Source organism: Mustelus asterias, chromosome 14 (genome assembly GCF_964213995.1).
Source record: "Mustelus asterias chromosome 14, sMusAst1.hap1.1, whole genome shotgun sequence".
NCBI lineage: Eukaryota > Metazoa > Chordata > Chondrichthyes > Carcharhiniformes > Triakidae > Mustelus > Mustelus asterias.
Window position 1 is genome coordinate 4,907,907 of NC_135814.1, and position 14,512 is coordinate 4,922,418.

The window sequence follows — 14,512 nt, forward strand, 5'->3', positions numbered from 1 at the left end:
GTTTTACACAGAGGGTGGTGGGTGCCTGGAACTCGCTGCCAGGGGAGGTAGTGGAAGCGGATACGATAGTGACTTTTAAGGGGCGTCCTGACAAATACATGAATAGGAAGGGAATAGAGGGATATGGTCCCCGGAAAGGTAGGGGGTTTTAGTTAAGTCGGATAGCATGGTCGGTGCAGGCTTGGAGGGCCGAAGGGCCTGTTCCTGCGCTGTAATTTTCTTTGTTCTTTGTACTTGCCCCAGACACATCTCTCCCCTTCTCAAACACACTTTGAAATCTCACTTTTTGCCTGAGTTTTGGGTCCACTGTCCCAGTGTCACCATGTGGCTCAGCACAGCAAGGAGGACCCTAGTCAAACCGGCATTCCGGACTTAGCTGGATAATACCGAGTAGGAGTGAATCACATTGCTGTGGGACTGGAGTCACATATACAGATCCACATGGGTAAGGACGCAGATTTCCTTCCCTTAAAGGGACAATATTGAACCAATTGGATTTATACTTCACGATAAAAAGATAGAAGCTACGAGCAGGAGGCCATTCGGCCCTTCGAGCCTGCTCCACCATTCATCACAATCATAGCTGATCATCCAACTCAGTAGCCTAATCCTGCTTTCTCCCCGTAACCTTTGATCCCATTCGCCCCAAGTGCTGTATCCAGCCGCCTCTCGAATACATTCAATGTTTTAGCATCAGCTACTTCCTGTGGTAATGAATTCCACAGGCTCACCACTCTTTGGGTGAAGAAATGTCTCCTCATCTCCGTCCTAAATGGTCTTCCCTGAATCCTCAGACCGTGACTCCTGCATCTTTCATTTCCTGATTGAAGCCAAATTTAATTTCTCAAACTCCATCCGAGAGAATCTAAACTCTCATTCCTGGATTACTTCATCTCATTGCTACTGTTACTTTTTAATAAAGGGACATTCATTTGTAAATTTTTATTTGTTCAGGATTCAGGCTACACCAGTATTTATTGTGTTGTGAAGGTGGTGATGAGCTGCCTTCTTGAATCGCTGCAGTCCACGTGGTGTAGACACACCCACAGTGCTGTTAGGGAGGGTGTTCCAGGATTTTGACCCAGGGACAGAGAAGGGACGGCTGATATATTTCCACGTCAGGATGGTGAGTGACTTGGAGGGGAACTGCAGGTGCTGGTGTTTCCAGGCGTCTGCTGCTCTTGCCCTTGTAGATGGTAGAGTTTACAGGTTTGGGATGTGTGGTCGGAGGAGCCTTGGTGAGTTGCTGTAGTGCATAGGTTAGTTTCCATCCAAAACACCACTCAACACTGGACGATGGAGAGTTGGATTCAGGGTCTGATGCCGGTAGGGTGGGGGTGGGGGCAGCGATACAACATGCATGTAAAAGTGTTTGTTGCCACAGCAACTGGGACTCAGTGAACATCCCACCACCACTGCCGCTGACCGCTATATCCGGTGACACGAGGACATGGAGAGACTGGCGATTGGCTCAGCTCTCGCACTCCTCCAGGGATTCGAGCACAACTTGCATTTCCATAGCGACTTTAACAAAGTAAAACAATCCCAAGGAGCTTCACAAGAGGGCAGCAAACAAAATCGAGTCAAAGCGTGTGATATTAGGTCAAAGGAGGAAGGTTCTAAGGAGTGTTTGTTGGGTTTGGGGGGGGGGGGGGGGGGCGGGGGAGGAAAGAGAACAAAAATCAGAAAATGCTGGAAAATCTCAGCATCTGTGGAGAGTGAGAATAGAGCCAACGTTTTGAGTCTGGATGACCCTTCATTCAGAAGAGAAGATGGGCGAGGTGGATTGGGGAAGAAATGCAGAGGCTTAGAGCCCAGGCAGCTGAAGGCATGGCCGCCAAAGATGTTTGTAATGAATGTGGAGGAGTGCAGAGGTCTCAGACGGTTGGAAGGCTGGAGGAGGTGGTGGAGGCGAGGCTGTAGAGGGATTGGAACACGAGAATGACAATTTTGTTGTGGTTGGTGGATTGGGAGCCAACGTGAGCAGATGGGGTGATACGCTGCATTGAGAAATCTTCAAATAACCCCATGTCTGAGGTCATGTGAGTGTCAAGTTTAAAAAAAAACCGTGCAATTTACAGATTCAGCCATGTTATTGGGGGTGGAGCTAAGCTGTGGCAGTCAGGCGATAGGGTTTTTTTCTTTGAGCTTTTAGTTTTGTTTTGGGCAGGGTGATTTTGGATGTAGTTTAGCAGCAAGCTAAGAAGCAATCTCTCTCTCCCTGTGTTTTCTCTTTGTTTGGTTCTGCCTTAAAGAAGCTGTGTTTTGGGAAACAGATTCGACTACAGCCTCTTCTGAGTTTCTTCACAAGGGATTTTCAGCTTTCAACCCAGGAGGCTGGATTCCTGTAATAAGTGGGCATTAACCTCTGCTGTATTGTGTTTATTTGGAGGGTTTTGTGCATTGGATGTTGGCTTTGGTTGGAACACATTAGAGATATTTCCTTAAGAGATTTGTTAATTTCCTTAACCACATTATTGTGGTTGTTGGGTTTCTTGTTTATAACTTTGAAAGTTCTTGCTAAGTGTCTTACTATACATGTCAGCAATATTCTTAATTAAACGTTGTTTTTGATAAAAGCTCTTCGTGGGTCAGTTCAATCACACCTGGAGTGAAACCTCTCATACTCGTCCTAGCCAAATTCAATGTAAAATGTTACAGACCAGGCGAGCTTCAGAGAACACCTTGAAGTATCCGACCTGACTTGAAACGCTGGGATTACATGCAAGGGACGGAGAGTCTGGTGAGTGTTAGACACTCAGTGGAAAGGTGTCCCAGGCAAGGAGCTGGAAGAGGAGGGGGGTTGAGGAGGGAATTGGGGTGGAGGCTGGGGGTGGGGTGTAAGCTGTCGAGAAGGAACACGTGACCACAGAGACCGGCTTCACGTTGAAATTTATTCTCAAAGTTATCAAAAATACAGAATAGACAACTCAACAATCACAGTTCATGTAGCAAATATACTTTAAAGATAAATACATTCCTGGCATCAATAGGCATCAGTGCAAGGGTCCAGACACATTCGCTGTACAGATTCTCAGAATGTCACCCACCCAGTAAAGCTGGGTGTACCGACTGCCGTTCATCGCAAACAAATAGCGGGGTTAAAAAAACAGAAATGGGTCATTTTAAAATGTTCCCCATGGAATGAGTGGCTCAGAGGGGGTGCAACCTCACTCCAGCCTCGGCTGAAAGGATGGATGCAATGAGTAGCATCCCGCAGAGAGCCCCTCTCCCATCGCCAGCAGGCAGTCCCTCTCTCTCTCTATATACACACTCCCGCACAATCACACCACAGCCTCAAAGAAAAGCTGGGACCCCATCACCCGTCAGCATCAGTGATCATCACACGTGCATTAAGCTCCCTGATTAAGTCACGGAGTGTGTGCGTATATGGGCAGGGTGAAGCGAGGGGCTTTTCTTCGCCGTCACCCCCTGTGGACAGCGCTACAAGACAGCGTGGGCAAATGTCCAAGTCACAGCGAGCTGCACTCGCCACCTTGGTGAGCAGTCAGCCCAGTGTGGGACTGGGCAGGGGGGGGGTGGTGAGGGGGGAAGTGAGCAAACCTTGGCACGGAAACGTCGGCACTCGCGCCCACGGCGGCACCACCACCTGTGAATTAAACCGAGGGATGGACGGAGGAGGCAGCAAAATCTTCAAGTATAAAAGGGGCAGTCAATGTAAACAGCTGGCAGTGCCCAGAGGGTTCTCCCGCTAACAGAAACCGGCTTCAACAAATGAGCGTCATCTTCCCTACTCCAACATACAGCTCTTTGGAGGAAGGGACACTCGGGGAATACTCCTGACAGAAAGCAACGCACTGCTCAGGGAGTGGGGAGGGTGGGGGGGGTCTCTGGAGAAAGAGCAGGCGGGGGGAGCGTAAACAGAAAGGAACATGCGTCACTACACCATGCGTCGGTGGGTAGGAAAAGTGAGATAGGCCCTGATACAGGCTGGTACACAAGTAGATAAGTGAATAAGAGGATGTCTCCTTTACATCAATATTTCCCTCATCTCCCAAGGTGGAGTGCTGAGAATGGGTAGGTGGTTACGCTCAGACCTGTCCTCTCAGACTGTGTAGCCAGCACTGAGTGTTTTACCTCAGAGTCTTGTTTAATCTTTGAGGAATCCCGATGAAGCTACATGGCGCACCATGCGCAGTCCTTGGCAGTCAGTACCGCACTGGGCACAAACAGGATTGTGGAAAGTGGATTGGCAACACAGAGGGGGCAGGAGTGGACTCAGTGTTAGGACCCAGCACCGCAGAGTGTAGCAACAAACTTCTTTCCAGGTTTCGCATATTCCTCCCCCTCTCCCTCCCCGCCTCACCAGTTCATCAGGATGAACGGACCTTCACTCATCAAAGCCCCACTTGGACAGTGGAGCTGGGCACTGCCTCCATCTGGGTGCACAGTGCCACCTAGAACTGAAATCCAGGAGGATCTGTGCAACCCAGGGAGCAGTCGCAAAGAGCTGTGTCTTTCCAAGAGGTGAGCTCCCAGCTCCTTTGGGAAGCCTTGGACTGCTGCTTAATGTGGGAGCTGCGGGGGTCGGAAGCTGGTATTCCCAAGCTACCGCTCGGAAGGTGGACGCTAACGTGTGTGCGTGCGTAACAGGCGGATTGCAAGCCGCCCCACTGAAAGAACAGAAAGCACGAGAGCGCGTGTATAAAACGGGGAAGTGGACAGAGTATCTCGTTCCTCGGTGTCCTTCTTATAACGAGCGCGTTAACTCGCTGTGATGTCCACTCTCATCACAACCGAGTGACTGAGGTAAAGGTGCAAAATCGGCCCGAGACAACACATCACAGTGCTTCAATAAAACTCAACATTCCCCCTCGTTCTCCAAGCAGTTAACAAGTTTAAACACCGATACGGATTTTACACGCGTGTTACGGGCACGAGAAGAACAGCAAATCCCTTCCCCCTCAGCTGGAAAGAGGCAGCAGCCAAAAAGTCTGGACCCACAGCAGGTTCTCCAGCACCGTCCCCACTGGCACTGAGAGCAGGGCAAGGCAGGGCAGCCCACCCGAGGCTGGGAAGTCCCAGTGACCTATCCCACCAGGGAGTGGAACTACCAGCGGGACAGAAAGCGTACCTTAAAAACAAACCCTTTTGTATAAAAGGACAGCAAACACAGATGAGGCAAACATTCATTCTGCGAGCGGTCTTTGTCCACCGGCTTTGCGATGGCAGTCACTATTCTGTACACAGTCTCTCACTAAGGTTAATATTCAAGTCCTTTTCACAGGCAGGAAGTCAATCTCTGTCCACCTTGGGGTTTATCAAACTGCACCTTCTCTCCGTTTCTCACCATTCCGCCTCGTAATCCTTTCCAAACACGTTTCCGTTTCCCAGGCTACTCCGGCGTTTGGTGGACGGTGATTTTCAGCGGAATACCGAACATGTCCTTCCAAGGCTCCCTGATCCACTCCACCAGATCCTTCACCAGCTCCACGCACTCCATCTGCAGATGCCAGGTGCTCTCGGTCCGGCTCACCTGGGGAAGAGGCAAGGGATGAGAGAAAGGTCCATTGCCTCAGTTCAGAACCCAGAGAACCAAACCCGGAGGCTGTCAGCGATTTGGAATAGGGAGCACAGGATTCAGAAATAGAACAGAATAGTTTGCATCAAACTAGAGGCTGCCTCTAACACTGTTGTCCCCCATCAAACACTCCCAGGACAGGTACAGCACGGGGTTAGATACAGAGTAAAGCTCCCTCTACACTGTCCCCCATCAAACACTCCCAGGACAGGTACAGCACGGGGTTAGATACAGAGTAAAGCTCCCTCTACACTGTCCCATCAAACACTCCCAGGACAGGTACAGCATGGGGTTAGATACAGAGTGAAGCTCCCTCTACACTGTCCCATCAAACACTCCCAGGACAGGAAAAGCACGGGGTTAGATACAGAGTGAAGCTCCCTCTACACTGTCCCATCAAACACTCCCAGGACAGGTACAGCACAGGGTTAGATACAGAGTAAAGCTCCCTCTACACTGTCCCATCAAACACTCCCAGGACAGGTACAGCACGGGGTTAGATACAGAGTAAAGCTCCCTCTACACTGTCCCATCAAACACTCCCAGGACAGGAACAGCACGGGGTTAGATACAGAGTGAAGCTCCCTCTACACTGTCCCCCATCAAACACTCCCAGGACAGGTACAGCACGGGGTTAGATACAGAGTAAAGCTCCCTCTACACTGTCCCCATCAAACACTCCCAGGACAGGTACAGCATGGGGTTAGATACAGAGTAAAGCTCCCTCTACACTGTCCCCATCAAACACTCCCAGGACAGGTACAGCATGGGGTTAGATACAGAGTAAAGCTCCCTCTACACTGGCCCCATCAAACACTCCCAGGACAGGTACAGCACAGGTACGGCCCAGGATAAATACCCAACACCAGTATCAGAATGGCCTGTGTGACAGTGACAGCAGCCAATTACTGGCAGAATATTCTCCGGAGGAAGGAGATGGAGACTGGAAAATCTCCATGGGGCGTATCTCTTGGAGCCGACAGAGAACAGACTTGCTCCACTTGGTTTAGTTAGGGGCTAAAGCCGGGATGCAGAGTTAGGCAGCTGGAGGACAATGTACCTCATGGTAAAAGCAGAGCTGGACGTCCTGTGGAGCAGGATGATAGAGGTTGACTGAGCTGATGTTGCTGATGGCTTGCGACTCTTTTATTGGAATCACACTGGGGGCGGGTTCGTCCATCTCCTTCTTCCACTGGTGGTCCTCTTCCAGCAAGTGGACAGTTGATGAGGTAGCGAGCACACTCACTGGAGAAGGATTGCCATCTGCAAACATGTTGGAAAGGAGGAGGGTAAGCTACCAAAACACGACCATTGTGAGCAACGTTTCAATTTTGAACCTGGTGGAAGGATGGGGGATGGGGTGGATAACAGAAACAGCAGCTGCCATTTAGCCCCTTGAGACTGTTCCACTATTCAATGAGTTCCTAGCTGATCTGTGACCAAACTCTATACATCTACATTTGTCCCCCATCTCTTGATAGTTGTGACTAACATGCTCCGGTTTCCTCCCACAGTCCGAAAGACGTGCTGGTTAGGGTGCATTGGCCATGCTAAATTTTCCCTCAGTGTACCCGAACAGGTGCCGGAGTGTGGCGACTAGAGGATTTTCACAGTAACCTCATTGCAGTGTTAATGGAAGCCTACTTACATTAGAGGGGCGGCACGGTAGCACAGTGGTTAGCACTGCTGCTTCACAGCTCCAGGGACCCGGGTTCGATTCCCGGCTTGGGTCACTGTCGGTGTGGAGTTTGCACATTCTCCTCGTGTCTGCGTGGGTTTCCTCCGGACGCTCCGGTTTCCTCCCACAGTCCAAAGATGTGCGGGTCAGGTTGATTGGCCGTGCTAAACAAATTGCCCCTTAGTGTCCTGAGATGTGTAGGTTAGAGGGATTAGTGGGTAAAATATGTAGGGATATGGGGTTCGGGCCTGGGTGGGATTGTGGTCGGTGCAGACTCGATGGGCCGAATGGCCTCTTTCTGTACTGTAGGGATTCTAAGATTTACTTGTAACACTAATAAATAAACTTGTAACTTTTAACAACATAATTTTCAATAATGAGCCCGACTAATGGCTTGAAATTCAGCATCTCCTTGTTAGAAAGTAATGATATTGAGTGGTGAAGGGAATGGGTAAAATGGTGTCAGGTGAAGAGGATAACCCTCTTTAGGCACAATGGATGCAAGAGTGCTTCTTTATAAATGGTGAAAAGGTACAGACAATGGAGCCCAGAGAGAAACAATCCAAATGCTAATGAAATCGGCCCTTTCTATCTAGAAACTAAAAGGGTTCAAATCACGCTTCAACTACACCATGTCCTTGTGCAGACTACGCCTGGAGCTCCCGAGAACAGTCCTGCGCACGCCACAGCTTAAGAACGCACCACAGCCCTCCAACCACGATTTACCTTGGAGCAGGAATGCCAGCACGTACAGGTAGCTGGGACACAGGTCCTCAGGTGAGTCAGCAGACGGTTGCTCACAGATGAGGGGCCTGGAAAACAGAAAGGTGCCAAGAATAGAACCGCCAAGTTAAAGTACAAGGACCACGATGGAACAACAACAACTTGCATTTATGTAACGCCTTTTAACATAATTAAACCTTCCACGGTATTTCAGAGGAACAAAATTTGACATTGAGCCACCCAAGGAGCCATTGGACTAGACCGGGTCAGTTTTAAGGGGGGAGAGGTAGTGGTTTAAGGGGGAGAGGTAGTGGTTTAAGGGGGAGAGGGTAGTGGTTTAAGGGGGAGAGGTAGTGGTTTAAGGGGGAGAGGTAGTGGTTTAAGGAGGAGAGGGTAGTGGTTTAAGGGGGAGAGGTAGTGGTTTAAGGGGGAGAGGTAGTGGTTTAAGGGGGAGAGGTAGTGGTTTAAGGGGGAGAGGTAGTGGTTTAAGGGGGAGAGGTAGTGGTTTAAGGGGGAGAGGTAGTGGTTTAAGGGGGAGAGGTAGTGGTTTAAGGGGGAGAGGTAGTGGTTTAAGGGGGAGAGGTAGTGGTTTAAGGGGGAGAGGTAGTGGTTTAAGGGGGAGAGGTAGTGGTTTAAGGGGGAGAGGTAGTGGTTTAAGGGGGAGAGGTAGTGGTTTAAGGGGGAGAGGTAGTGGTTTAAGGGGGAGAGGTAGTGGTTTAAGGGGGAGAGGTAGTGGTTTAAGGGGGAGAGGTAGTGGTTTAAGGGGGAGAGGTAGTGGTTTAAGGGGGAGAGGTAGTGGTTTAAGGGGGAGAGGTAGTGGTTTAAGGGGGAGAGGTAGTGGTTTAAGGGGGAGAGGTAGTGGTTTAAGGGGGAGAGGTAGTGGTTTAAGGGGGAGAGGTAGTGGTTTAAGGGGGAGAGGTAGTGGTTTAAGGGGGAGAGGTAGTGGTTTAAGGGGGAGAGGTAGTGGTTTAAGGGGGAGAGGTAGTGGTTTAAGGGGGGAGGTAGTGGTTTAAGGGGGAGAGGTAGTGGTTTAAGGGGGAGAGGTAGTGGTTTAAGGGGGAGAGGTAGTGGTTTAAGGGGGAGAGGTAGTGGTTTAAGGGGGAGAGGTAGTGGTTTAAGGGGGAGAGGTAGTGGTTTAAGGGGGAGAGGTAATGGTTGAAGGGGGAGAGGTAATGGTTTAAGGGGGAGAGGTAGTGGTTTAAGGGGGCTAGTTCCAGAGTTCAGGGCTGAAGGGATGGGCAACAACAGCCACACCCCACAAAGGAATAATATGGTTATCATTGACGTTGTAAACTGCATTGATATGGTCTTTGTGGTTACCTTACTGGAGTATAGGAACAGGAGGAGGCTTCTTAGCCCCTCGAGCCTGTTCCCTGTGTCCTAACTCCATACACTGACTTTTCCTTCATATCTTTTATTATGTTTACAAAAAAAAAACAATTTTAAATTCATAATTCATCCAGCATCAGTTACTGTTTACGGAGAAGTTCCAAACGTTTACCAGCCCATGTGTAGACATATTTCATTCTTGAAAGGGATGTTTAATTTTTAACAAACTGCCCTCTACAAGCAACCCTTTAAAAAGCAGCAGCGCAGGAGACGATAGACATAAATTACAGAAACTCTTTGGTCTTTACCAGAGCTTGTGGTGTGGGTCCATGCGGGTGAAGCAGATGGATTCGAGTTTACTGATTGATCTTGGAGTCAACTCCCGCACCATGTCTGAAAGAAACCATTTGATTTTATTTGTCACGTGTATTGGACACAGAGAAAAGTATTGTTTCTTGCATGCTATACAGTCTAAACATACCATTCATAGAGTACACATGGGAGAAGGAAAGGAAAGGGTGCAGAATGTAGCGTTACAGGAATGGCTAGGGCGTAGAGAAAGATCAACTTAATGCAAGGCAGGTCCATTCAAAAGTCTGACAGCAGCAGGGAAGAAGCTGTTCTCGAGTCGGTCGGTACGCGATCTCAGACTTTTGTATCTTTTTCAAGATGGAAGGAGGAGGAGAGAATGTCCGGGGTGCGTGGGGTCTTTAATAATGCTGGTTCCTTTGCCGAGGCAGCAGGAATTGTAGACAGAGTCAATGGATGGGAGGCTGGTTTGCGTGTTGGACTGGGCTTCATTCACAACCCTTTTAAGTTAATTGTGGTCTTGGTCAGAAGCAGGAGCCAGACTCGGTATCCAGAAAGGATGCTTAGGATTTGGAATTGAAAGGTGGGTCACTTGATCAATATCAGGAGCACGAATCCATCCTCATTCAGTCCATTCATTTGCGCCAAATTATAACAATCCCTCTCCAACGGATAAAATCAAATCTCAGTGATGACTGGGGTTAAACCCCACTGTGCTGCCAATCCGTCGACACAGTCCCAGGCTGTTTCACATTCCCTTTGCCCCTCAGTTAAGCTGGGGTAATGAGAGCAACAAACAAACACACGCTGGAAACATAACCCTGGGAGAGTCAACTCTGTCAGGAGCTGTGGTTCAGTGGGTCGCAACTCACCCCCAAGTCAGAAAGTCACAGGTTCAAGTCCCACTCCCGAGACTTGATCACAAAATCCAGCCTGACAGTGTGTTCAGAGGGAGTGCCGCACTGTCAGAGGGTCAGTACTGAGGGAGTGCCGCACTGTCAGAGGGACAGTGCTGAGGGAGTGCCGCACTATCAGAGGGTCAGTACTGAGGGAGTGCCGCACTGTCAGAGGGTCAGTACTGAGGGAGTGCCGCACTGTCAGAGGGTCAGTACTGAGGGAGTGCCGCACTGTCAGAGGGTCAGTACTGAGGGAGTGTTGCACTGTCAGAGGGTCAGTACTGAGGGAGTGCCGCACTGTCAGAGGGTCAGTACTGAGGGAGCAACATGGATACAAGATTGGCTGAATAATAGGAAGCAGAGATTAAAGGTAAATGGATATTTTTCAGGCTGGAGGAAGGTTTGTAGTGGTGTTCCCCAGGGACCCTTGCTTTTCCTGATATATATTAATGATCTAAATCTTGGTGTGCAGGGGATGATTTCAAAGTTTGCGGATGACAAAAAAATGGGAGCTATTGTAAACTGTGAGGAGGAAAGTGTAGAAGTTCAAAAGAACATAGACAAGTTGGTGGATAGGCGGATAGGGCTGATAGGCGGAAGATGAAATTCAATGCGGGGGAGTGTGAGGTGATGCATTTGGTAGGAAGAACATGGAGAGACAATATAAAATAAAGGGTAAAATTCTTAAAGAGAGTGCAGGAGCAGAGGGAGCTGGGTGCATCTGTGCACAGATCACTGAAGGTGGCAGCACAGGTGGAGAGAGCAGTTAATGAAGCTTATAGTATTCTGGGCTTTATTAATAGGAGCACAGAGCACAAGAGCGAGGAGGTTATGCTGAACTTACACAAGACACTAGTTAGACCTCAGCTGGAATGTTGTGTACAGTTCTGGGCGCCACGCTATAGGAAGGATGTGAATGCATTGGGGTGAGTGCTGAAGAGGTTTACAAGAATGGTTCCAGGGATGAGAAACTTCAGTTATGAGGATAGATTGGAGAGGTTGGGACTGTTCTCCTTGGAGAGAAGGAGGCTAAGAGGAGATTTGATCGAGATGTTCATAATCATGAAGACAGAGTAGAGAGGTAGAAACTGTTCCTGCTCGTAGAAGGATGCCTTTCACCTGGGAGTCTGACAGCAAAGGGAGAGCAGTTGTGGTACATCAATGTTATGTAAATCTGAAAACAGTATGACTATACATGGCAGAGAGAAGCTCGGAAAGATTTTGCCTCCTTCGTTACCCTGTTGGTGTTGGCCTGGTGAGAGATTAGCTAATTCCACGGGTATTTATGTAGAACCTTGGCATCGATCAGAGAGCGACTGAACAATAGGATAAGAAAGAGATTCCCATTCCAGCGTCTGCTAACTGTTATTTAAAGAGATATTTGAATCTATGGGAAGAATGTTGTTTACTTTGAACTGAAATAGTGATGTTAGAAATTACAGTTGTTTCTTTTCATGTTTAAAGACGGTTCAACTGTTAAACGGCTTCATTTTGTTGAAGTTTAATTGAAACTGTGTCATGAATAAAGCTTGTTTTGATAAAACATCCCTAATTTATCAGTGGAATTACTCTTGGAGCGAAGCATCCTTTCTTCGCATTAATGCTAAGAGAGGAAAATTGTTGGGGTCTTGTTGGGCGGCACGGTGGCACAGTGGTTAGCACTGCTGCCTCACAGCTCCAAGGACCTGGGTTCGATTCCCGGCTTGGGTGACTGTCTGTGTGGAGTCTGCACATTCTTCTCGTGTCTGCATGGGTTTCCTCCGGGTGCTCCGGTTTCCTCCCACAGTCCAAAGATGTTCAGGTTAGGTGCATTGGCCATGCTAAATTGCGCCTTTGTGTTCCAGGATGTGTAGCTTAGAGGGATTAGTGGGGTAAATATCTGGGATCAAGAGGTTAGGGCATGGGTGGGATTATTGTCGGTGCAGACTCGATGGACCAAGTGGCCTCCTTCTGCACTGTAGGGATTCTATGATTCTAGCCTGGCTTTATAATGTACCATGAGGGTTCTGGACTCAGACCCTGAACAAGCAAAGCTCCCTCACCAGTCGCCACCCAGTAGTGTGACCAGGCTCTCTCTGTGATCCAAACTGAAGCCAGTGACAGCATACGTGAAGCCTCATGGAATCATCACCCACAATTCATTCCTGAACTTTGGCCTGCGAGTTTCATGGACTCGTTACACGGTCTGAGCATTTTGGCTTCATTAATCCTCGAACAGCACCCGGGCAGTGTCAGGGGCAGGGGGGAACTGCTGGTGAACGGGAACAAGGATCTGAAACTCTGCGCTGCCAGACAGAGGGGTTTCGGGATGAGATTCCAGAATCCAGAGCTCAGGGTCAATGGTGATTAAAATTGCACCCGTGTAAGAGGCCAGAATTTTAGGAGTGTAGATATCGAAAAGGGTTGTTGAGCCATTGGAGGTTACAGACATAGGGAGGAGTGAGGCCATGGAAGGATTTGAGATCACTGAGAAGAATTTAACCAAAAGAAAACCTATCGTGTGGTTTCTAGATTGGGACCAATGTAGGCCAGCGAGTGCAAAAATGAAATGAGTAGAACAGTGCTTGGTGCAAGTCAGGACATAGACAGCAGAGCTTTAGGTTAACTGAGGGCTCAAGGCAAGGAGCCTGCCAGGAGGACTATGGCTGCACTTTAGCATGCAGCCAATTCCACCAGAAGAGAGTTTAGTTTAAAGTTTATTTATTCGTGTCACAAGTAGGCTTACATTAACACTGCAATGAAGTGACTGTGAAAACCCCCTAGTTGCCACACTCCGGCACCTGTTCGGGTACACTGAGGGAGAATTTAGAACAAAGAAAAACAAAAAATTCCAGCACAGGAACAGGCTCTTCGGCCCTCCAAGCCTGCACCAGCCATGCTGCCTGACCTGACTAAAACCCCCTATCCTTCCGGGGACCATGTCCCTCTATTCCCACCCTATTCATGTATTTGCCCAGATGCCCCTTAAAAGTCACTAAAGTTAAACGTTTATTTAATAGTCACAAGTAAGGCTTACATTAACACTACAATGAAGTTACTGTGAAATTCCCCTAGTCGCCACGGTCCGGCGCCTGTTCGGGTCAATGCACCCTAACCAGCACGTCTTTCAGAATGTGGGAGGAAACTGGAGCACCCGGAGGAAACCCACGCAGACATGGGGAGAATGTGCAAACTACACACAGACAGTGGCCCAAGCTGGGAATCGAATCCAGGCGCTGTGAAGCAGCAGTGCTAACCACTGTGCTACCATGCCGCTCACAATTGTATCTGCTTCCACTATCTCCTCCGGCAGCGGGTTCCAGGCACTCACCACCCTCTGCGTAAAAAAACTTGCCTCGTACATCTCCTTTAAACCTTGCCCCTCGCACCTTAAACCTATGCCCCCTTGTAATTGGCTCTTCCACCCTGGGATAAAGCTTTTGACTATCCACTCTGTCCATGCCCCTCATAATCTTGTAATTTACCATGACCAATGCACCTAACCCTCACAGAATCACAGCAGAGAATGAGTGGTCATTGTGTTAAGAAAGTTCTGAGATCAGGGTTGCAGCAGTTTCTAGCTGTGAGGGCGGATGCTACAGCACTGCTGATCGTGGGCACAGAACATGTATCAGCATTTGCAGACCTGTTCCTTGCCCTGTGGCAGCGGTGATAAAGTGAGATATTAATTCCTTGCTTTTGAAGTCATTCAACACTGCTACTCCACCCATATAATTACATTTATCGGCATTCAATTAGCATTTATAATGCACAATATCAAGATTTCTGACACAATGGATTAATTTAGTAAATTGCTAACCCCCTCTCCCCACCCACCCGCCGACCCACCCCCCCACCCAACCCACTCGCCGACCCACCCCCACCCAACTGCCAACCCACCCCCCACTTTCTCTCTTCTTCATGTTAATTCTCCGTGGAGTGACATTCTGCATAGCTCTGGTACCCCAATCACCTCATCACCGTGTTGGCAAAGCTGTCAGACCAAGGCTGATTGTGGCTTTCCCCTTACCCCAGAGATGCTGGGGCATGCTGGCA

At 48.9% G+C, this 14,512-nt stretch overlaps 1 protein-coding gene across 6 annotated transcripts in view; it reads right to left on the reverse strand.

Moving 5' to 3' along the window:
• Positions 1 to 2,875: 2,875 nt before the first annotated feature.
• stk11ip (serine/threonine kinase 11 interacting protein) overlaps positions 2,876 to 14,512 on the reverse strand; it is a 120,737-nt gene continuing 109,100 nt past the window's right edge. For 5 of the 6 annotated variants that reach the window (XM_078227800.1, XM_078227801.1, XM_078227799.1 and 2 more), the window contains 4 exons: positions 9,581 to 9,665; positions 7,947 to 8,032; positions 6,603 to 6,805; positions 2,876 to 5,497 (listed from right to left, as the gene is read on the reverse strand). In XM_078227800.1, the coding sequence (XP_078083926.1) occupies positions 5,357 to 5,497; positions 6,603 to 6,805; positions 7,947 to 8,032; positions 9,581 to 9,665 (515 nt within the window). In that variant the 3' untranslated portion in view covers positions 2,876 to 5,356. Of the gene's footprint in view, positions 5,498 to 6,602; positions 6,806 to 7,946; positions 8,033 to 9,580; positions 9,666 to 14,512 lie in introns of those variants that run through there. The other variant, XM_078227804.1, reaches the window with a different exon arrangement.